Below are 23,622 nucleotides of genomic sequence, written 5' to 3'. Positions count from 1 at the left end.
GGTTTGGGGTTTGGGGTTTGGGGTTTGGGGTCAAGAATGGGATTGGGACCACCCCGTCATCAAGTACAGTGAGTCGCGGGGTTTGGGGTTTGGGGTTTGGGGTTTGGGGTCAGGAATGGGGTTGGGACCACCCCGTCATCAAGTACAGTGAGTGACGGGGTTTGGGGTTGGGGTTTGGGGTTTGGGTTTGGGGTTTGGGGTCAGGAATGGGATTGGGACCACCCTGTCATCAAGTACAGTGAGTCGCGGGGTTTGGGGTTTGGGGTTTGGGGTTTGGGGTCAGGAATGGGGTTGGGACCACCCCGTCATCAAGTACAGTGAGTCACGGGGTTTGGGGTTGGGGTTTGGGGTTTGGGGTTTGGGGTCAGGAATGGGATTGGACCACCCCGTCATCAAGTACAGTGAGTCATGGGGGTTGGGGTTTGGGGTTTGGGATCACCCCGTCATCAAGTACAGTGAGTCACGGGGTTTGGGGTTGGGGTTTGGGGTTTGGGGTTTGGGGTTTGGGGTCAGGAATGGGGTTGGGACCACCCCGTCATCAAGTACAGTGAGTCACGGGGGTTGGGGTTGGGGTTTGGGATTTGGGGTTTGGGACCACCCCGTCATCAAGTACAGTGAGTGACGGGGTTTGGGGTTGGGGTTTGGGGTCAGGAATGGGGTTGGGAATGGGAGTGGAGCCACCCCGTCATCAAGTACAGTGAGTGACGGGGTTTGGGGTTTGGGGTTTGGGGTTTGGGATTGGGAATGGGATTGGGACCACCCCGTCATCAAGTACAGTGAGTGACGGGGTTTGGGGTTGGGGTTTGGGGTTTGGGGTTTGGGGTTTGGGGTTTGGGGTCAGGAATGGGATTGGGACCACCCCATCATCAAGTACAGTGAGTCACGGGGTTTGGGGTTTGGGGTTTGGGGTTTGGGGTCAGGAATGGGATTGGGAATGGGATTGGGACCACCCCGTCATCAAGTACAGTGAGTCACGGGGTTTGGGGTTTGGGGTTGGGGTTTGGGGTTTGGGATTTGGGATATGGAATTTGGGACCACCCCATCATCAATTACAGTGAGTGGGCTTTGGGTTTGGGGTTTGGGGTTTGGGACCACCCCATCATCAAGTACAGTGAGTGGGGTTTGGGAATGGGATTGGGATTTGGGGTTTGGGGTCGGGATTTGGGATTGGGATCAGCATCATCGGGTACAGTCAGTGAGGGCGCTTTGGGGTGGGGTGACCCCACTGACCCTTGGAGAGGAGACCCCACCGACCCCCCTGACTGGGACCCCGGTGACCTCCCCGTGGGTCGGTGACCCCGGTGACCTCTGACCCGCGGGTGACCCCGGTGACCTCCCCATGGGTCGGTGACCCCGATGACCACCCCGTGGGTCGGTGACCCCGGTGACCCCTGACCCGCGGGTGACGCCGCTGTCCCCAGACGTGCTGTGGGAGGAGGGCAAGGCGGCGCTGGAGCAGCTGCTCAAGTTCATGGTGCACCCGGCCATCTCCAGCATCAACCTGACGGCGGCGCTGGGCTCGCTGGCCACCATCGCCCGCCAGCGGCCCATGTTCATGGCCGAGGTCATCCAGGCCTACGAGACCCTCCATGGTAACGTCCCCTGTGTCCCCTGGTGTCCCCTGGTGTCCCCTGGTGTCCCTTGGTGTCCCTTGGTGTCCCCATGTTCATGGCCGAGGTCATCCAGGCCTACGAGACCCTCCATGGTAATGTCCCCTGTGTCCCCTGGTGTCCCCTTTGTGTCCCCATGTTCATGGCTGGGGTCATCCAAGCCTTCATGGTAACGTCCCCAGTGTCCCTTGGTGTCCCCTGGTGTCCCCTGGTCCCCATGTTCATGGCCGAGGTCATCCATGCCTCCGTGGTGACATCTTCAGGGTGTCCCCAGCTGTCCCCAACCCCATCCCTGTCCCCCATACCCAACCTGCCACCAATGTTGGCCAAGTCCCAGGTGTCCCCAGCTGTCCCCAGGTGTCCCCAGGTGTCCCCAGGTGTCCCTAACCCATCCCATCTCCCCCCATAGCCAACCTGCCTCCCACACTGGCCCAGTCCCAGGTGTCCCCAGGTGTCCCCAGCTGTCCCCAGCTGTCCCCAGGTGTCCCTGACCCGTCCCATCTCCCCGTAGCCAACCTGCCTCCCACACTGGCCAAGTCCCAGGTGAGCAGCGTGCGCAAGAACCTGAAGCTGCACCTGCTGAGCGTGCTGCGCCACCCGTCCTCGGGCGACTTCCAGCCGCAGATCACCACGCTGCTGGTGGACCTGGGCACGCCGCAGGCCGAGATCGCCCGCAGCATGCCCAGCCCCCGCGAGGCCCGCAAGCGGCCCCGCGACGAGCCCGACGCCGCCCTCAAGAAGATGAAGATCGGTGAGAACCCGTGGTGGCGTCATTGTCACCTCCTCGTGGTGGTATCGGGTGCGGTGGGTTCAGGGTTGGGTGGTGGTGGCCATCAGGGATGGGTGGTGGTGGCCGTGGTGGCCATCAGGGTTCAGGGCTGGGTGGTGGTGGCCATCAGGGATGGGTGGTGGTGGCCGTGGTGGCCATCAGGGTTCAGGGCTGGGTGGTGGTGGCCATCAGGAATGGCCCCCAGATGAGCTCTGAGGAAGATGAAGATCGGTGAGAACACGTGGTGGCATCGGTGTCACCTCCCCGTGGTGGTGGTATCAGGTGTGGTGGGTTCAGGGTGGGCGGGTGGTGGCCGTGGTGGCCATCAGAGGGTTCTGGACATGGCCCCAGGGTGAGCCCTCAAGAAGATGAAGATCGGTGAGTGACACCAGTGTCACCTCCCCCGTGGTGGTGGTGGCCATGGTGACCATCAGGGTTCAGGGTTGGGCAGTGGTGGCCATCACGGGGTTGTGGAAATGGCCCCAGGACGAGGCCGACGCCGCCCTCAAGAAGATGAAGATCGGTGAGTGACACCAGTGTCACCTCCCCCGTGGTGGTGGTGGCCATGGTGACCATCAGGGTTCAGGGTGGGTGGCCGTGGCCATCACGGGGTTGTGGAAATGGCCCCAGGATGACCCCGACGCCGCCCTCAAGAAGATGAAGATTGGTGAGAACCCGTGGTGGCATCGGTGTCACCTCCTCGTGGTGGTGGTGGCCATCAGGGATGGGTGGTGGTGGCCGTGGTGGCCATCAGAGGGTTCTGGACATGGCCCCAAGGTGAGCCCTCAAGAAGATGAAGATCGGTGAGTGGGACATTGGTGGCATCATTGTCACCTTGCTTGTGGTGGCATCATTGTCACCTCCCCCGTGGTGGTGGTGGCCATCAGGGTTCGGGGTGGGTTCTGGTGGCCGTGGTGGCCATCAGGGGGTTCTGGACATGGCCCCAAGATGAGTCCTCAAGAAGATGAAGATCGGTGAGAACCCATGGTGGCATCGGTGTCACCTCCTGGTGGTGGTGTCAGGTGTGGTGGGTTCAGGGTGGCCATGGTGGCCATCAGGGTTCCGGGTGGGTTCTGGTGGCCGTGGTGGACATCAGAGGGTTCTGGACGTGGCCATCAGGGGGTTCTGGACGTGGCCATCAGAAGGTTCTGGACACGTCCCCAGGACAACCCTGATGCCGCCCTCAAGCTGTGGTGGCGTCAGTGTCACCTCCCCTGTGGTGGCATCATCGTCACCTCTCCCATGGTGGCGGCCATCAGAGGGTCCCGGTGGCCTCGTGGGGACACTCGGGGACCCTCCCGTGTCCCCCTCAGAGCCACCCCTGGGCGAGGATGACGAGGACAAGGACCTGGAGGCGCCGGCGGTGGCCGTGGCCAAAGTGGCCGGAGCGGTCACCGTCCCCTCGGACACCGACATCACGGCCGAGTTCCTGCAGCCGCTGCTGACCCCGAGAACGTGGCCAACCTGGTCAGGAGGGGACAATGGCCTTGGGGACATCTGGGGGGGTGTCACCTGTGTCACCTGTCCTGCTGACCCTCAGGAATGTCCCCAACCTGGTCAGGAGGGGACAATGGCCTTGGGGACATCTGGGGGGGTGTCACCTGTGTCACCTGTGTCACCTGTCCTGCTGACCCCCAGGAATGTCCCCAGGCTGGTCAGGAGGGGACAATGGCCTTGGGGACACTTTGGGGGGGGTGTCACCTGTGTCACCTGTGTCACCTGTCCTGCTGACCCCCGAGAACGTGGCCAACCTGGTCAGGAGGGGACAATGGCCTTGGGGACACTTTGGGGGGGTGTCACCTGTGTCACCTGTCCTGCTGACCCTCAGGAATGTCCCCAGGCTGGTCAGGAGGGGACAATGGCCTTGGGGACATCTGGGGGGGTGTCACCTGTGTCACCTGTCCTGCTGACCCCCGAGAACATGGCCAACCTGGTCAGGAGGGGACAATGGCCTTGGGGACACTTAGGGGGGAGCCTTAAGGGGTCTTGGGGACAGTCTTGGGGACCTGGGGTGGTTTTGAGGACACTCTGAGGGCGTCTCCAAGGCAGTTTTGGGTTCTCCAAGGCGGTTTTTGGATCCCTGAAGTGATTTTGCTGTCCCTGAGATGTTTTTGGGTTCCCTGAGGTGACTTTGGTGTCCCTGAGGTGATTTTGGGTTCCCTGAGGCGTTTTTGGGGTTCCTGAGCTGTTTTTAGGTTCCCCGGGGTGATTCTGAGTTCCCTGAGGCGATTTTGGGGTTCCTGAGCTGTTTTTGAGTTCCCTGAGGCAGTTCTGGAGTCCCTGAGCTGTTTTTGGGGTCCCTGAGGTGATTTTGGGTTCCCTGAGGCAGTTCTGGAGTCCCTGAGCTGGTTTTTGAGGTTCCCTGAGCCGATTTTGGGCTCCCTGAGCTGATTTCGGGTTCCCTGAGCTGTTTTTGAGTTCCCTGAGGCTGTTCTGGGCTCCTTGAGCTGTTTTTGGAGTCCCTGAGCTGATTTCTGGCTCCCTGAGCTGATTTCGGGCTCCCTCAGCTGGTTTTGGGTTCCCCGAGCCGATTTCGGGCTCCCTGAGCTGGTTTTTGGGGTCCCTGAGGTGATTTTGAGTTCCCTGAGGCGATTTTGGAGTCCCTGAGGTGGTTTTTTAGGTTCCCTGAGCCGATTTTTGGCTCCCTGAGCCGATTTCGGGCTCCCTCAGCCGATTTCGGGTTCCCTGAGCTGGTTTTGGGTTCCCCGAGCCGATTTCGGGCTCCCTGAGCTGATTTCGGGCTCCCTCAGCCGATTTCGGGTTCCCTGAGCTGGTTTTGGGTTCCCCGAGCCGATTTCGGGCTCCCCGAGCTGTTTTTGAGTTCCCTGAGGCAGTCCTGGGCTCCCTGAGCTGGTTTTTTTGTTTGTTTTTGGGGTGTCCCGTGTCCCCGCAGGTGCTGATCAGCATGGTGTACCTGCCCGAGGCCATGCCCGCCTCCTTCCAGGCCACCTACACGCCCGTGGAGTCGGCCGGCACCGAGGCGCAGATCAAGCACCTGGCCCGGCTCATGGCCACCCAGATGACCGCGGCCGGCCTGGGGCCAGGTCAGGGGACGCCCCCAGTCCCCCCCCCCAAAATCGGGGTGGATTTGGGGCAAATTGGGATCTAAGTTGGGATTCGTGGAGGTTCCGGGTGGGTTTTAGGGTTCTTCTGGTTTTGGTGGGGAGGAGTTTGGGGTTTTTGGCTTCAAGGAGGGGCAGAAATTGGGGTGGGGTGAGGATTTTTTTTGGGGAGGTGTTGGGTGGGGTCTGAGGTCGGGGGGTTTGGGGGGATTTGGGTGGGGGTTGGACGGGGCTTCGCTTGGCCCTCGCGAGTTTGGGGGTGGCCAAAGCATGGCCCTGGTGGCCACCCACAATCCCTGGACACCCGGTCCTGTTCCCACCCCATTTTGACCAATCCCACCCCAATTTGACCATTCCCACCTCAATTTCACCATTCCCACCTCAATTCACCGTTCCCACCCCAGTTTGACCATCCCCAACCCAATTTGACCATTCCCACCCCATTTCACTGTTCCCACCCCATTTTGACCATCTCCATCCCATCCCCACCCCATTCTGACCATTCCTACCCCATTTTCACAGTTCCCACCCCAATTTTACCATCCCCACCCCATTTTCACCATCCCCACCCCATTTTTGACCATTTCCACCCCATTTTCACCATCCCCACCCCATTTTCACCATCCCCACCCCATTTTCACCATCCCCACCCCAATTTGCCCATTCCCACCCCATTTTCACCATCCCCACCCCATTTTCACCATCCCCACCCCAATTTGACCATCCCCACCCCAATTTCACCATCCCCACCCCATTTTCACCATCCCCACCCCATTTTTGACCATCCCCACCCCATTTTCACCATTTCCACCCCATTTTCACCATCCCCACCCCAATTTCACCATCCCCACCCCATTTTCACCATCCCCACCCCAATTTCACCATCCCCACCCCATTTTGACCATTTCCCACCCCATTTTGACCATCCCCACCCCATTTTGACCATTTCCCACCCCATTTTGACCATCCCCACCCCATTTTGACCATTTCCCACCCCATTTTGACCATCCCCACCCCATTTTCACCATCCCCACCCCATTTTGACCATCCCCACCCCATTTTCACCATCCCCACCCCATTTTGATCATTCTCACCCCATTGTCACTGTTTCCACCCCATTTTGACCATCCCCACCCCATTTTCACCATCCTCACCCCATTTTCACCATTCCCACCCCATTTTCACCATCCCCACCCCATTTTCACCATCCCCACCCCATTTTCCCCATTCCCCGCCTCGTTCCTGACCGTGCCCGCCGCGTTCCAGGCGTGGAGCAGACAAAGCTGCTGCGGGAGGAGCCCAAGGAGGAGAAGGTGGCCAAGCCGGACGCGGTGGTGATCAAGCGGCGCCTGTCGGCGCTGGGCCAGGGCCAGGCCATCGCCGTGCTGGGCGCCCACGGCTCGGCCCCGGGGCTGCCGGACGAGACGCCCCAGGCCAAGCGCCGGCCCGAGCCCATCATGCCGGCCACGCAGCCACGGTCAGTGCCCGGACACGGCGCGGGGCCGCCACGGGGTGGGAGCATGGAAGGGTTTGGGGTGGGATCCCCATGGGGTTTTGGGTGGGATCACAGAGGGGTTTGGGGTGGGAGCATGGTGGGGTTTGGGGTGAGATCATGGCGGGGTTTGGGGTGGGATCCCCATGGGGTTTGGGGTGGGAGCATGGTGGGGTTTGGGTGGGAGCATGGAAGGGTTTGGGGTTGGATCCTGGTGGGGTTTGGGGTGGGATCCTGGCAGGGTTTGGGGTGGGAGCATGGTGGGGTTTGGGGTGGGATCCTGGCAGGGTTTGGGGTGGGATCACAGAGAGGTTTGGGGTTGGATCATAGCGGGGTTTGGGGTGAGATCATGGCAGGGTTTGGGGTGGGATCCCCATGGGGTTTGGGGTGGGATCCTGGCAGGGTTTGGGGTGGGAGCATGGAAGAGTTTGGGGTGGGATCCCCATGGGGTTTTGGGTGGGATCACAGAGAGGTTTGGCGTTGGATCATGGCGGGGTTTGGGGTGGGATCCTGGCAGGGTTTGGGGTGGTATCCCCATGGGGTTTTGGGTGGGATCACAGAGGGGTTTGGGGTTGGATCTTGGCGGGGTTTGAGGTGGGATCCTGGCAGGGTTTGGGGTGGGATCATGGCAGGGTTTGGGGTGGGATCCTGGCAGGGTTTGGGGTTGGATCCCCATGGGGTTTGGGTGGGAGCATGGCAGGGTTTGGGGTGGGATCATGGCAGGGTTTGGGGTTGGATCATGGCGAGGGTTTGGGGTAGGGTCATGGTGGGGTTTGGGTTGGGATCATGGCGGGGTTTGGGTTGGGATCTCGGAGGGATTTGGGGTTGGATCATGGCGGGGTTTGGGTGGGAGCGTGGAAGGGTTTGGGGTGGGAGCAATGGTGGGGTTTGGGGTGGGATCCTGGCAGGGTTTGGGGTGGGATCCCCATGGGGTTTGGGGTGGGATCACAGAGGGGTTTGGGGCTGGATCCTGGTGGGGTTTGGGGTGGGATCATGGCAGGGTTTGGGGTTGGATCATGGCGAGGGTTTGGGGTAGGGTCATGGTGGGGTTTGGGTTGGGATCATGGCAGGGTTTGGGGTGGGATCTCGGAGGGATTTGGGGTGGGATCATGGTGGGGTTTGGGGTGGGAGCATGAAAGAGTTTGGGTGGGATCCTGGCAGGGTTTGGGGTGGGATCCCCATGGGGTTTTGCGTGGGATCACAGAGAGGTTTGGGGTGGGAGCATGGCGGGGTTTGGGGTGGGATCCTGGTGGGGTTTGGGGTGGGATCCTGGCAGGGTTTGGGTGGGAGCATGGAAGGGTTTGGGGTGGGATCATGGCAGGGTTTGGGTGGGAGCATGGAAGGGTTTGGGGTGGGATCCCCATGGGGTTTGGGGTGGGATCACAGAGGGGTTTGGGGTTGGATCCTGGTGGGGTTTGGGGTTGGATCATGGCGAGGGTTTGGGGTAGGGTCATGGTGGAGTTTGGGTTGGGTTCATGGCAGGGTTTGGGTTGGGATCTCGGAGGGATTTGGGGTGGGATCATGGTGGGGTTTGGGGTGGGCGCATGAAAGAGTTTGGGTGGGAGCAATGGTGGGGTTTGGGGTGGGAGCATGAAAGAGTTTGGGGTGGGATCCTGGCAGGGTTTGGGGTGGGATCCCCATGGGGTTTGGGGTGGGATCACAGAGGGGTTTGGGGTGGGAGCATGGTGGGGTTTGGGTTAGGGTTATTCCCCTGCACGATCCCAATCCCGTGGATGATCCCAATCCCCTGCACGATCCCATTCCCCTGCACAATCCCGTTCCCATGGATCATCCCAATCCCAACCCATCCCAATCCCCTGCACGATCCCCATCCCAACCCATCCCAATCCCCTGCACGATCCTATTCCCCTGCACGATCCCATTCCCATGGATCATCCCAATCCCAACCCATCCCAATCCCCTGCACGATCCCCATCCCGCGGGTGGCCCCGCTGGCCCCACCGTTCCCCGGTGACGTCCCCGGTGCTGCCGCTGTCCCCGCGCAGGCTGGCGGGCGCCGGGGGCCGTAAGAAGGTGTTCCGCCTCAGCGACGTGCTCAAGCCGCTCAGCGAGGTGCAGGTGGAGAAGCTGAAGCTCGGCGCCGTGCGCCGCATCCTGCGCTCCGAGAGGGCCGTGGCCGCCAGCGGGGCCGCCCAGGTACGCGCCGCGCACCTGGGCAGGGCTGGGATAACCCTGGGGTACACCTGGGCACAGCTGGGATAACCCTGGGTACACCTGGGCACAGCTGGGATAACCCTGGGACACACCTGGGCACGGCTGGGATAACCCTGGGGTACACCTGGGCACAGCTGGGATAACCCTGGGGTACAGCTGGGATAACCCTGGGATAACCCTGGGATAACCCTGGGGTACAGCTGGGATAACCCTGGGGTACACCTGGGACACATCTGGGACAACCCTGGGATAACCCTGGGGCACAGCTGGCCCACAGGCCCAAGTGAAGATCCTGGCCTTGCTGCTGACGCAGTTCCAGTAACCCTTGACTAATCCCTTGATTAACCCTTGAATGACCGTTGAGTGACCATTCAAATGACCACTGAGTGACCATTCAAATGACCACTGAGTGACCCCCGTGTGCCCGCGCAGGCCCAAGTGAAGGTCCTGGCCTCGCTGGTGACGCAGTTCCAGTGACCCTTGAGTGACCCTTGACTAAACCCTTGATTGACCATTGAGTGACCATTGAATGACCATTGATTAACCCTTGAGTGACCCTTGACTAAACCCTTGATTGACCATTGAGTGACCATTGATTAACCCTTGAATGACCATGGGATGACCACTGAGCGACCCCTGGATGTCCCCGCAGGCCCGAGTGAAGATCCTGGCCTCGCTGGTGACGCAGTTCGAGGTGCCCCTCAAGGGCGAGGTGCTCTCCTTCATCCTGGACGACGTGCGGGGCCGCCTGGACCTGGCCTTCGCGTGGCTCTTCCAGGAGTACAACGCGCACCTGGCGCGCGGCGGCGCCGGCGGCCTCGAGCGCTACGACGAGTGCCTGATCGGGCTGCTGGCCGGGCTGCAGGAGAAACCCGACCAGAAGGACGGGTATGGACACCGGGGACACCGCCGGGGACACCAGGGTTGGGTTGGGGGCACCACGGTTGGGTTGGTGCCATTGGGATGGGGACACCAGGGTTGGGTTGGGGGCACCAGGGCTGGGCTGGGGACACCAGGGTTGGGTTGGTGCCATTGGGATGGGGACACCAGGGTTGGGTTGGGGACACCACAGTTGGGACGGGGACACCAGGGTTGGGTTGGGGACACCACAGTTGGGACGGGGACACCAGGGTTGGGTTGGGGACGCCAGGGTTGGGTTGGGGACACCACGGTTGGGTTGGGGACACCAGGGTTGGGTTGGGGACACCACGGTTGGGATGGGGACACCAGGGTTGGGTTGGTGGAATTGGGATGGGGACACCACGGTTGGGTTGGGGACACCATGGTTGGGTTGGGGACACCAGGGTTGGGTTGGGGACACCACAGTTGGGATGGGGACACCAGGGTTGGGTTGGTGCCATTGGGATGGGGACACCACAGTTGGGACGGGGACACCAGGGTTGGGTTGGGGACACCACAGTTGGGACGGGGACACCAGGGTTGGGTTGGGGGCACCAGGGTTGGGTTGGGGACGCCAGGGTTGGGTTGGGGATGCCAGGGTTGGGTTGGTGGAATTGGGATGGGGACACCAGGGCTGGGCTGGGGACACGAAACTCAGTTGGTGTCACCGGGGTTGGGTTGGTGCTGTTGGGTTGGTGCCACCAGGTGCGGGACAGTGTCCCCAGGTGTGGACAGTGTCCCCAGGTGTGGGACAGTGTCCCCAGGTGTGGGACAGGGCTGCCAGGTGTGGAACAGTGTCCCCAGGTCTAGGACAGTGTCCCCAGGTGTGGGACAGTGCCACCACCAGGACAGTCCCCAGGTGTGGGACAGTGCCACCAGGTGTGGGACAGTCCCCAGGTGTGGGACAGTGCCACCAGGTGTGGGACAGTGCCACCAGGTGCGGGACGGTGCCACCAGGGTTGGGTTGGCGCCACCAGGTGTGGGACAGTGCCACCACCAGGACAGTCCCCAGGTGTGGGACAGTGCCACCAGGTGTGGGACGGTCCCCAGGTGTGGGACAGTCCCCAGGTGTGGGACAGTGCCACCAGGTGTGGGACAGTGCCATCAGGTGCAGGACAGTGCCACCAGGTGCAGGACAGTGCCACCAGGTGTGGGACGGTGTCCCCAGGGGTGGGACAGTGTCCCCAGGTGTGGGACAGTGCCACCAGGTGTGGGACGGTGTCCCCAGGGGTGGCACCGAGCCCTCAGGGCCGAGCTGGTGCCACCGGTGCCACCTGAGGGGACAGGGCAGGGCCCCCGAGGCCAGGCCGGCCCCAGGGCCACCCCGGGCGTGTCCCTGTCCCCAGCCCGGTGACAGCGGCGCCGTCCCTGTCCCCACCCAGGATCTTCACCAAGGTGGTGCTGGAGGCGCCGCTCATCACCGAGAGCGCCCTGGAGGTGATCCGCAAGTACTGCGAGGACGAGGTGGGCACACCTGGGCACACCTGGGACACCTGGGGACACCTGGGACACCTGGGACACCTGGGGACATCACGGGCTGGGGACACGGGGGGACATTGGGGAGGGGACTCCTGGGGACATCGCGGGCTGGGGACACCTGGGGACATCACGGGGGGACATTGGGGAGGGGACACCTGGGGACATCGCGGGGAGGGGACACATGGGGACATCACGGGGAGGGGACATCATGGGGGGACACCTGGGGACATCGCAAGCTGGGGACACCTGGGGACATCACGGGGGGACACCTGGGGACATCGCAAGCTGGGGACACCTGGGGACATCACGGGGAGACACCTGGGGACATCGCGGGCAGGGGACACCTGGGGACATCGCAAGCTGGGGACACAGGGGGACGTTGGGGAGGGGACACCTGGGGACATCACGGGCAGGAGACACCTGGGGACATCGCGGGGAGGGGACACATGGGGACATCGCGGGGAGGGGACACATGGGGACATCATGGGGAGGAGACATCATGGGGGGACACCTGGGGACATCAGGGAGGGGACACCTGGGGTCATCACGGGCAGGGGACACCTGGGGACATCGGGGGACATGGGGAGGAGACACCTGGGGGTGACACTGGGAGGGGACATGGGGAGGTGACACCTGGAAGTGACACCATGAGGGAATGGGGAGGTGACAATGGGGAGGTGACACCTGGAGGTGACACAGGGGAGGAGACACCTGGAGGTGCCACCCGGAGGGGCCACCCAGAGGTGCCACCTGCGTCCCCTCAGAGCCGCACCTACCTGGGCATGTCCACCTTGAGGGACCTGATCTTCAAGCGCCCGTCGCGGCAGTTCCAGTACCTGCACGTGCTGCTGGACCTCAGCTCCCACGAGAAGGACAAGGTGGGGACACCTGGGCACACCTGGGGGGGCTGGGGACACCTGGGGGGGGCTGGGGACACCTGGGGGGTTTGGGGCGGGGAGGGGGGGGGATTTTGGGGAGGTTTTAGGAAGGTTTTGGGGGTCCCAAGGGATTTTTGGAGGTGCCAAGGGGATTTTGGAGGGTTTGGGTGCCCCCGGTGGCCCCAGGTGGGTGAGCCAGGTAATACAGGTGCCCCAGGTGGCACAGGTGCCCAGCACCCCCAGGTGGCACTCAGAGGTGCCCCAGGTGACGCAGGTGTCACAGACACGTCACCCAGGTGTCACACAGGTGCGGCAGCAGGCGCTGCAGTTCATCAAGCGCATGTACGAGAAGGAGCAGGTGGCACAGGTGTCACACAGGTGGCACACAGGTGTCACACAGGTGTCACAGGTGCCACAGGTGCTACAGGTGTCACACAGGTGTCACACAGGTGTCACACAGGTGTGCCCAGGTGTCACACAGGTGTCACAGACAGGTGTCATACAGGTGTCACAGGTGTCACACAGGTGTCACAGGTGCCACAGGTGTCACACAGGTGTCACACAGGTGGCACAGGTGTCACACAGGTGTCACACAGGTGTGCCCAGGTGTCACACAGGTGGCACACAGGTGGCACAGGTGTCACACAGGTGTCACACAGGTGTGCCCAGGTGTCACACAGGTGTCACACAGGTGGCACAGGTGTCACACAGGTGTCACACAGGTGTCACACAGGTGTCACACAGGTGTGCCCAGGTGTCACACAGGTGTCACAGACAGGTGTCATACAGGTGTCACAGGTGTCACACAGGTGTCACAGGTGCCACAGGTGTCACACAGGTGTCACACAGGTATCACACAGGTGTCACACAGGTGTCACCCAGGTGTGTCACACAGGTGCGGCAGCAGGCGCTGCAGTTCATCAAGCGCATGTACGAGAAGGAGCAGGTGGCACACAGGTGGCACACAGGTGTCACACAGGTGTGCCCAGGTGTCACAGGTGGCACACAGGTGTCACAGGTGTCACACAGGTGTCACACAGGTGTCACACAGGTGGCACACAGGTGTGCCCAGGTGTCACACAGGTGTCACAGGTGTCACACAGGTGGCACACAGGTGTCACACAGGTGTCACACAGGTGTCACCCAGGTGTGTCACACAGGTGCGGCAGCAGGCGCTGCAGTTCATCAAGCGCATGTACGAGAAGGAGCAGCTGCGCGAGTACGTGGAGAAGTTCGCCCTCAATTACCTGCAGCTCCTGGTGCACCCCAACCCCCCCTCCGTGCTCTTCGGGGCCGACAAGGACACAGGTGAGCGCCCGGGATCCCGAAAATTCCACGGGGATCCCGAAAATTGCACGGGGATCCCAAAAATTCACGGGGATCCCGAAAATTCCACGGGGATCCCGAAAATTCCACGGGGATCCCAAAAATTCCACGGGAATCCCAAAATATTCCATGGGGATCCCAAAATGTCCCGTGGGGATCCCAAAAATTCCAAGGGGATCCCAAAATGTGCCCAGAATCCCGAAATTTTCCATGGGAATCCCAAAATGCCCCGTGGGGATCCCGAAATATCCCATGGGAATCCCAAAATGCCCACTGTAATCCCATTTTTTCTCACTCTAACCCCGTTTTTGCCCGTTTTCACCCCATTTTTGGTGTCCCCAGAGGTGGCGGCGCCCTGGACTGAGGAGACCATCAAGCAGTGCCTGTACCTGTCCCTGTCCCTGTACCTGTCCCTGTACCTGTACCTGTACCTGTACCTGTACCTGTCCCTGTACCTGTCCCTGTGCCTGTACCTGTCCCTGTACCTGTCCCTGTACCTGTCCCTGTCCCTGTACCTGTACCTGGCCCTGTGCCTGTACCTGTACCTGTACCTGTACCTGTACCTGTACCTGTACCTGTCCCTGTACCTGTACCTGTACCTGTACCTGTGCCTGTGCCTGTACCTGTACCTGTCCCTGTCCCTGTACCTGTCCCTGTCCCTGTACCTGTCCCTGTACCTGTACCTGTACCTGTACCTGTACCTGTCCCTGTACCTGTCCCTGTGCCTGTACCTGTCCCTGTACCTGTACCTGTCCCTGTACCTGTCCCTGTACCTGTACCTGTCCCTGTACCTGTCCCTGTACCTGTCCCTGCACCTGCACCTGTCCCTGTACCTGTCCCTGTGCCTGTACCTGTACCTGTCCCTGTACCTGTACCTGTCCCTGTACCTGTGCCTGTACCTGTACCTGTACCTGTACCTGGCCCTGTCCCTGTACCTGTACCTGTACCTGTCCCTGTCCCTGTACCTGTCCCTGTACCTGTACCTGTACCTGCACCTGTACCTGTCCCTGTACCTGTACCTGTCCCTGTCCCTGTACCTGTCCCTGTACCTGTACCTGTACCTGCACCTGTACCTGTCCCTGTACCTGTACCTGTACCTGTACCTGTGCCTGTACCTGTACCTGTACCTGTGCCTGTACCTGGCCCTGTACCTGTCCCTGTACCTGTCCCTGTACCTGTGCCTGTACCTGTCCCTGTCCCTGTACCTGCACCTGTACCTGTCCCTGTACCTGTCCCTGTACCTGGCCCTGTACCTGTACCTGTCCCATTTTTGCTCACAATAATCCCATTTTTGCTCACTTTCACCCCATTTTTGCTCACATTAATCCCATTTTTGCTCACATTAATCCCATTTTTTCTCACTCTAACCCCGTTTTTGCTCACTTTCACCCCGTTTTTGGTGTCCCCAGAGGTGGCGGCCCCATGGACCGAGGAGACCATCAAGCAGTGCCTGTACCTGTACCTGGCCCTGCTGCCCCACAACCACAAGCTGATCCACGAGCTCGCCTCCGTCTACACCGAGGCCATCGCCGACATCAAGCGCACGGTGCTGCGCGTCATCGAGCAGCCGGTCAGCGCCCAAATTACGTCAGATTTTATTTTATTTTATTTTATTTTATTTTATTTTATTTTATTTTATTTTATTTTATTTATTTACTTGATTTTAATTAAATTAAAATCATTTTCAATTAAATTTGAAATGGAAATTAGTCGCAATTAAATTTAAAATCGGAATTAATTTTAAATTTAAATCAATTTAAATTCAATTTAAAATTGAAATTAATTTAAGTTCAATTTGAAATTAAAATTAATTTCAATTTAATTTAAGCTAAATTTTAAAATTAAAATTAATTTAATTAAATTTTGAAATCGAAATTAATTTAAATTTAAAATCGAAATTAATTTAAATTTAGATTAAAATTAATTTAAATTAAATTTAAAAACGAAATTAGATTAAATTTCAAATTGAAATTAATGTAAATTTAATTTAAAATCGAAATTAGTTAAAATTAAAATTTCATTTAAATTTAATTTTAAATCGAAATTAATTAAAATTAAAATTAAAATTAAGTTAAACTTAATTTAAATTCGAAATTAAATTCGAAATTAAATTTTAAATTAAAATTAGTTTAAATTAAATTTAAAATTGAAACTAGTTTAAATTAAATCTAAATTTAAATTAATTTAAATTAAATTTAAAATTGAAATTAATTTAAATTAAATTTTAAATCGAAATTAAATTAAATTTTAAATCGAAATTAAATTAAATTTAGACTCGAAATTAAATTAAATTAAATTTAAAATTGAAATTAATTTAAATTAAATTTAAAACCCCAATTTCAGTGACAAAATTTTCCTTTAAAAAAACCCTGATTTTTTGGTGACAAAACCTTGTATTTTGATTTTTAATTTTTATTTTCATTTTTATTTTTATTTTTATTTTTTTTATATCTATATTTTCATTTTTATATTCATTTTTAATTTTTATTTTTATTTTTATATCTTTGCTTTTATTTTTATCTTTATTTTTATTTTTATATTTTTATTTTTACATCTTTTTTATTTTTATTTATATTTTTATTTTCATTTTTATTTTTCTTTTTATTTTATATCTTTATTTTTATTTTTAGATCTTTATTTTTATTTTCATTTTATATCTTTATTTTTATATTTTTATTTTTATTTTTAGATCTTTATTTTTATTTCCATTTTTATTTTTATTTTTAGGTCTTTATTTTTATTTTCATTTTTCTTTTTCTTTTTATTTCATATCTTTATTTTTATTTTATATCTTTATTTTTATTTTTATATTTTTATTTTTATTTTTAGATTTTTATTTTTATTTTTATTTTTATTTTATATTTTTATTTTTATTTTTAGATCTTTATTTTTATTTTCATTTTTATTTTTCTTTTTATTTCATATCTTTATTTTTATTTTATATCTTTATTTTTATTTTTATATTTTTATTTTTATTTTTATTTTTATTTTATATCTTTATTTTTATTTTTATATCTTTATTTTTATTTTCATTTTTATTTTTATTTTATATCTTTATTTTTATATCTTTATTTTTATTTTTAATTTTTTTTTATTTTTAATTTTTTTCCTTTTATTTTCATTTTCATTTTTAATTTCTATATTTTCACTATCCTCCCGCCAGATCCGCGGCATGGGCATGAACTCCCCGGAGCTGCTGCTGCTGGTGGAGAACTGCCCCAAGGGAGCTGAGACGCTGGTGACGCGCTGCCTGCACAGCCTGACGGACAAAGGTGCCCCTTGGGGACGCCGCGGGGCCGCCCTGGGGACACCGGGGGTGCCGGCAGGGGGGGTGACAGCGCTGTCCCCTCCCCGCCGGCAGTGCCACCCTCGCCCGAGCTGGTCAAGCGCGTCCGGGACCTCTACCACAAGCGGCTGCCGGACGTGCGCTTCCTCATCCCCGTCCTCAACGGGCTGGAGAAGGTGACGGGGGGTGGCCTTTGTCCCCTGCCCCGGTGTCACCTGGGTGGTGTCACCGCCACCTGGGTGTCACCGTCACCCGGGCTGACGGGGACGCGGTTTTGGTGCAGAAAGAGGTGATTCAGGCGCTGCCCAAACTCATCAAACTCAACCCCATCGTGGTCAAGGAGGTCTTCAACCGCCTGCTGGGGACGCAGCACGGTGAGGGGACATTGGGGACAGTTTGGGGACAGCTTGGGGACATGGGACAGCTGGGGACGCAGCACGGTGAGGGGACAGGGGGGACAGCCTTGGGGACAGCATGGGGACAGCCCTGGGGACAGCTTGGGGACATGGGACAGCTGGGGACACAGCACGGTGAGGGGACAGTGGGGACAGCCTTGGGGACAGCCTTGGGGACATGGGACAGCTGGGGATGCAGCAGGGTGAGGGGACAGTGGGGACAGCCTTGGGGACAGCATGGGGACAGCCCTGGGGACATGGGACAGTTTGGGGACAGCCTTGGGGACAGCCCTGGGGACAGCCTGGGGACAGTCCTGCTGGGGACGCAGCACGGTGAGGGGACAATGGGGACAGCCTTGGGGACAGCTTGGGGACATGGGACAGCTGGGGATGCAGCATGGTGAGGGGACAATGGGGACAGCCTTGGGGACAGCTGGGGTGGGACACAGCAGGGTGAGGGGACAGCTGGGGACAGCCTTGGGGACAGCTTGGGGACAGCTGGGGTGAGACACAGCACAGTTTGGGGACAGTTTGGGGACAGTTTGGGGTGGGACATCCCAGGAGGGGCTGTGGGAGCACAGGGTGACCCCAGGGCCACCCCAGGGTGTGACACAGCCCCTGTCCCTGTCCCTGTCCCCTGTCCCTGTCACCCCAATGTCCCCGCAGGTGACGGCGCCTCGGCCGTGTCCCCCCTGAACCCCGGGGAGCTCCTGATCGCCCTGCACAACATCGACTCCTCCAAGTGTGACATGAAATCCATCATCAAAGGTGGGGACATGGGGACAGGAGGGGACATGGGGACACCCAGGGGTGACAGGGACACCCAGGGGGTGACAGCGACACCCAGGGGGTGACAGGGACATGGGGACACCCAAAGGGACACAGAGGGACTCCTGCACAACATCGACTCCTCCAAGTGTGACATGAAATCCATCATCAAAGGTGGGGACATGGGGACAGGAGGGGACATGGGGACACCCAGGGGTGACAGGGACACCCAGGGGGTGACAGGGACACCCAGGGGGTGACAGGGACACCCAGGGGTGACAGGGACACAGGGACACAGGAGCCCTGCACATCGACTCCTCCAAGTGTGACAGGAAATCCATCATCAAAGGTGGGGACATGGGGACACCCAGGGGTGACAGCGACACCCAAAGGGACACAGAGGGACAGAGGGACACAGGAGCCCTGCACAACATCGACTCCTCCAAGTGTGACACAAAATCCATCATCAGAGGTGGGGACATGGGGACAGGAGGGGACATCCCTGGGGACATCCCTGGGGACATCCCTGGGGACATGGGGACACCCAGGGGGTGACAGGGCCATGGAGGAGACACGGGACACAGCTGGGGGTGGGGGGGGACATGGGACCCCTGTCCATGGACTCCAGTCCCTCCCAGTGCATCCCAGTCCCTCCCAGTGCCCTTTTAATGCCCCCCAATCCCTCCCACTCCCCTCCCAGTCCCTCCCAGTGCCCTTTTAGTGCTTCCCAGTGCATCCCAGTCCCTCCCAGTGCCCTTTTAGTGCCCCCCGTCCCTCCCAGTGCCCTCCCAGTCCCTCCCATTGCTCTCCCAGTCCCTCCTGGTGCCCTTTTAATGCCCCCCATTCCCTCCCAGTCCCTCCCAGTGCCCTTTTAATGCCTCCCACCCCACTCCCATCCCCTCCCAGTGCATCCCAGTCCCTCCCATTGCTCTCCCAGTCCCTCCCAGTCTCTCCCATTCCCTCCCAGCCCCTCCCAGTCCCTCCCAGTCCCTCCCAGCCCCTCCCAGTCCCTCCCATTGCTCTCCCAGTCCCTCCCATTGCTCTCCCAGCATGCCCCGTGTCCCCGCAGCCACCAACCTGTGCTTCACCCTACCCACCCTCCCAGTGCATCCCAGTCCCTCCCAGTCCCTCCCATTGCTCTCCCAGTCCCTCCCAGTCCCTCCCAGTCTCTCCCATTCCCTCCCAGCCCCTCCCAGTCCCTCCCAGTCCCTCCCAGTCCCTCCCAGTTCCTCCCAGTCCCTCCCATTGCTCTCCCAGCCTCTCCCAGTCCCTCCCAGTCCCTCCCATTGCTCTCCCAGCCTCTCCCAGTCCCTCCCAGCCCCTCCCAGTCCCTCCCATTGCTCTCCCAGTCCCTCCCAGTCCCTCCCAGTCCCTCCCAGTGCCTCCCAGCATCCCCCCCGTGTCCCCTCAGCCACCAACCTGTGCTTTGCGGAGCGCAACGTTTACACCTCGGAGGTGCTGGCGGTGGTGATGCAGCAGCTGATGGAGCAGAGCCCGCTGCCCATGCTGCTGATGCGCACGGTGATCCAGGCCCTGACCATGTACCCCCGCCTGGGGGGCTTCGTAATGAACATCCTGAGCAGGCTCATCATGAAACAGGTCTGGAGAGCCCAAAATCCCCCAAAAAAATCCGCTGAAATTACCCCAAAAGTCCTGCAAGAATTACCCCAAAAATCCCCCTGAAATTACCCCAAAATTCCTGCAAGAATTACCCCCAAAATCCCCTGAAATTACCCCAAAATTCACCCCAAAATTCATCCCGAAATCCCCGATGCGCACGGTGATCCAGGCCCTGACCATGTACCCCTACCATGAACACCCTGTCCAGGCTCATCATGAAACAGGTCTGGAGAGCCCAAAATCCCCCCAAAAAATCCCCTGAAATTACCCCAAAAATCCTGCAAAAATCCCTCTGAAATTACCCCAAAATTCACCCCAAAAATCCCCCCAAAATCCCCGATGCGCACGGTGATGCAGGCCCTGACCGTGTACCCCCATCATGAGCGTCCTGTCCAGGCTCATCATGAAACAGGTCTGGAGCTCCAAAATCGACTGAAATTACCCCAAAATCCTACTAAAATTACCCCAAAAATCCCTCTGAAATTACCCCAAAATTCACCCCAAAACTGGCCCCGAAATCCCCGATGCGCACGGTGATGCAGGCCCTGACCATGTACCCCTACCATCAACATCCTGAGCAGGCTCATCATGAAACAGGTCTGGAGAGCCCAAAATCCCCCAAAAAATCCCCTGAAATTACCCCAAAATTCACCCCAAAACTGGCCCCCAAAGTCCCTGATGTGCACGGTGATGCAGGCCCTGACCATGTACCCCTACCATGAACATCCTGAGCAGGCTCATCATGAAACAGGTCTGGAGCTCCAAAATCCACTGAAATTACCCCAAAATCCTACTAAAATTACCCCAAAAATCCCTCTGAAATTACCCCAAGATTCACCCCAAAATTCATCCCGAAATCCCCGATGCGCACGGTGATCCAGGCCCTGACCATGTACCCCTACCATCAACATCCTGAGCAGGCTCATCATGAAACAGGTCTGGAGAGCCCAAAATCCCCCCAAAAAATCCCCTGAAATTACCCCAAAAATCCTGCAAAAATCCCTCTGAAATTACCCCAAGATTCACCCCAAAAATCCCCCCAAAATCCCCGATACGCACGGTGATCCAGGCCCTGACCGTGTACCCCTACCATGAGCATCCTGTCCAGGCTCATCATGAAACAGGTCTGGAGAGCCCAAAATCCACTGAAATTACCCCAAAATTCCTGCTAAAATTACCCCAAAATTCCTGCAAAAATTACCCCAAAATCCCCTGAAATTACCCCCAAAATCCCCTGAAATTACCCCAAAAGTCCTGACGCACTCCCAGGTGTGTCAGTACCCCAAGGAGTGTGAAGGGTCCTGCAAGTGCTGGCCCCAGGTGAGCCCCAGGTGAACCCCAGGTGTGACCCAGGTGTTTCAGGTGACCCCCATGTGTCTCAGGTGTATCCCAGGTGTTTCAGGTGTCTCAGGTGTGTCCCAGGTGTGTCCCAGGTGTGTCCCAGGTGTATCCCAGGTGTCTCAGGTGTGACCCAGGTGTGTCTGTGCAGGTGTGTCAGTACCCCAAGGTGTGGGAGGGCTTCATCAAGTGCTGCCAGCGCACCAAGCCCCAGGGGTGTCCCAGGTGTCTCAGGTGTCCCCCAGGTGTATCCCAGGTGTGACCCAGGTGTCTCAGGTGTCTCAGGTGTGTCCCAGGTGTGTCCCAGGTGTATCCCAGGTGTCTCAGGTGTGTCTCAGGTGTGACCCAGGTGTGTCTCCGCAGGTGTGGAAGTACCCCAAGGTGTGGGAGGGGTTCATCAAGTGCTGCCAGCGCACCAAGCCCCAGGGGTCTCCCAGGTGACCCCCAGGTGACCCCCAGGTGTATCCCAGGTGTCTCAGGTGTATCTCAGGTGTCTCAGGTGTGTCCCAGGTGTGTCCCAGGTGTCTCAGGTGTATCTCAGGTGTCTCAGGTGTGTCCCAGGGGTGTCCCAGGTGTCTCAGGTGTCCCCCAGGTGTATCCCAGGTGTGACCCAGGTGTCTCAGGTGTATCTCAGGTGTATCCCAGGTGTCTCAGGTGTATCCCAGGTGTATCCCAGGTGTCTCAGGTGTGACCCAGGTGTGTCTCCGCAGGTGTGGAAGTACCCCAAGGTGTGGGAAGGGTTCATCAAGTGCTGCCAGCGCACCAAGCCCCAGTCCTTCCAGGTGGTTCTGCAGCTGCCCCCGCCCCAGCTCGCCGCCGTCTTCGAGAAATGCCCGGAGCTGCGGGAGCCCCTGCTGAGCCACGTGCGCGCCCTCACCCCGCACCAGGTGACAGCCCCGGGGCCGGGTGACACACCTGGGGGCAGGTGACAGCACCTGGGGGCGGGTGACAGCACCTGGGGATGGGTGACATCCCATGGGATGGGTGACAGCACCTGGGGGCGGGTAACAGCCCATTGGGAAAGGTGACAGCCCCGGGGATAGGTGACATCACCTGGGGGCAGGTGACAGCCCATGGGGACAGGTGACACACCTGGGGGTGGGTCACAGCACCTGGGGGCAGGTGACAGCCCATTGGGATGGGTGACAGCACCTGGGGGTGGGTGACATCCCATTGGGACAGGTGACAGTCCCAGGGACAGGTGACATCTCCTGGGCATCCTTGGAGAAGGGGGACATCCCTTGGGGACAGGTGACAATCTCGGGGACAGGTGACGATCTCGGGGGTGTCACACCTGTCCCCTCCCCCGGTGACAGCAAGCGCACATCCCCCTGTCCACCATGGCCATCCTGGAGGCCACCACGCGCCACGAGCCCGAGGGGACACCTGGAGAGGTGGGGACGGGGACAGGGACACCTGGATGGGTGGGAACAGGGACACCTGGAGGGGCGGGGACAGGGACACCTGGAGGGGCGGGGACAGGGACACCTGGGGAGGTGGGGACGGGGACACCTGGGGAGGTGGGAACAGGGACACCTGGAGGGGCGGGGACAGGGACATGGGGACACCTGGGGAGGTGGGAACAGGGACAGGGGAGGGGACATGGGGACAGGGACATGGGGACACCTGGGGAGGTGGGGACAGGGACACCTGGGGAGGTGGGGACAGGGACATGGGGACACCTGGGGAGGTGGGGACAGGGACACCTGGAGGGGTGGGGACAGGGACACCTGGGGAGGTGGGGACGGGGACACCTGGGGAGGTGGGGACAGGGACATGAGGACACCTGGAGGGGTGGGAACAGGGACAGGGGAGGGGACATGGGGACAGGGACATGGGGACACCTGGAGGGGACATGGGGACATTGGGGACACCTGTCCAGGTGGGCACAGGGGGACATTGAGGGGACACCTGCCCAGGTGGGCACAGGGGGACATTGGAGGGACATGCAGGGGACATGGGGACCCCTGCCCAGGTGGGCACACAGGGACATGGGGGGGACACCTGCCCAGGTGGGCACACAGGGACATGGGGGGACATGGAGACACCTGCCCAGGTGGGCACAGGGGGACATGGGGGGGACATGGGGACCCCTGCCCAGGTGAACACAGGTGGGCACAGGGGGATGGGAGGGGACACCTGCCCAGGTGGGGACATGGCGGGGGACACCTGCCCAGGTGGGCACACAGGGACATGGGGGGGGACATGGGGACACCTGCCCAGGTGGGCACACAGGGACATGGGGGCATGGGGGGGACATGGGGACACCTGCCCAGGTGGGCACAGGGGGATGGCAGGGGACACCTGCCCAGGTGGGGACATGGCGGGGGACACCTGCCCAGGTGGGGACATGGGGGGGGACACCTGCCCAGGTGTCCCCGCAGGTGCCACCACGCCCGCCCCGCGCTGTCCCCCCAGGAGAAGCCCCCCAAGCGCCCCCCGAGCTCCGAGGAGGAGCCCAAGGCCAAGGCGGGGGGAGGGGTCCCGGGAGGGGGAGGGGTCGGGGGGGGTCCCCCCGGCTCCC

The 23,622-nt window shown here is 58.2% G+C and overlaps 1 protein-coding gene across 1 annotated transcript in view; it reads left to right on the top strand.

The window, feature by feature from the left end:
- Positions 1–23,607, top strand: part of SYMPK (symplekin scaffold protein) — a gene marked incomplete at both ends in the record, with an annotated part of 29,510 nt that extends 5,903 nt beyond the window's left edge. The window contains 20 exon segments of the mRNA XM_036405800.1: positions 1,422–1,592; positions 2,122–2,361; positions 3,693–3,821; positions 3,824–3,846; positions 5,273–5,423; positions 6,708–6,918; positions 8,940–9,090; positions 9,761–9,996; positions 11,391–11,472; positions 12,252–12,365; positions 13,526–13,673; positions 15,101–15,261; positions 16,855–16,963; positions 17,053–17,153; positions 17,261–17,351; positions 18,039–18,140; positions 19,552–19,739; positions 21,809–21,985; positions 22,415–22,492; positions 23,517–23,607. Of these exon segments, the coding sequence (XP_036261693.1) occupies positions 1,422–1,592; positions 2,122–2,361; positions 3,693–3,821; positions 3,824–3,846; positions 5,273–5,423; positions 6,708–6,918; positions 8,940–9,090; positions 9,761–9,996; positions 11,391–11,472; positions 12,252–12,365; positions 13,526–13,673; positions 15,101–15,261; positions 16,855–16,963; positions 17,053–17,153; positions 17,261–17,351; positions 18,039–18,140; positions 19,552–19,739; positions 21,809–21,985; positions 22,415–22,492; positions 23,517–23,607 (2,754 nt within the window).
- Positions 23,608–23,622: the final 15 nt, after the last annotated feature.

The sequence above is a fragment of the Molothrus ater genome, unplaced genomic scaffold, assembly GCF_012460135.2.
Source record: "Molothrus ater isolate BHLD 08-10-18 breed brown headed cowbird unplaced genomic scaffold, BPBGC_Mater_1.1 matUn_MA707, whole genome shotgun sequence".
In the NCBI taxonomy this organism is placed as follows: domain Eukaryota; kingdom Metazoa; phylum Chordata; class Aves; order Passeriformes; family Icteridae; genus Molothrus; species Molothrus ater.
The sequence above is the reverse complement of the archived record's forward strand: the minus strand, read 5'-3'. Positions and strand labels throughout refer to the sequence as shown.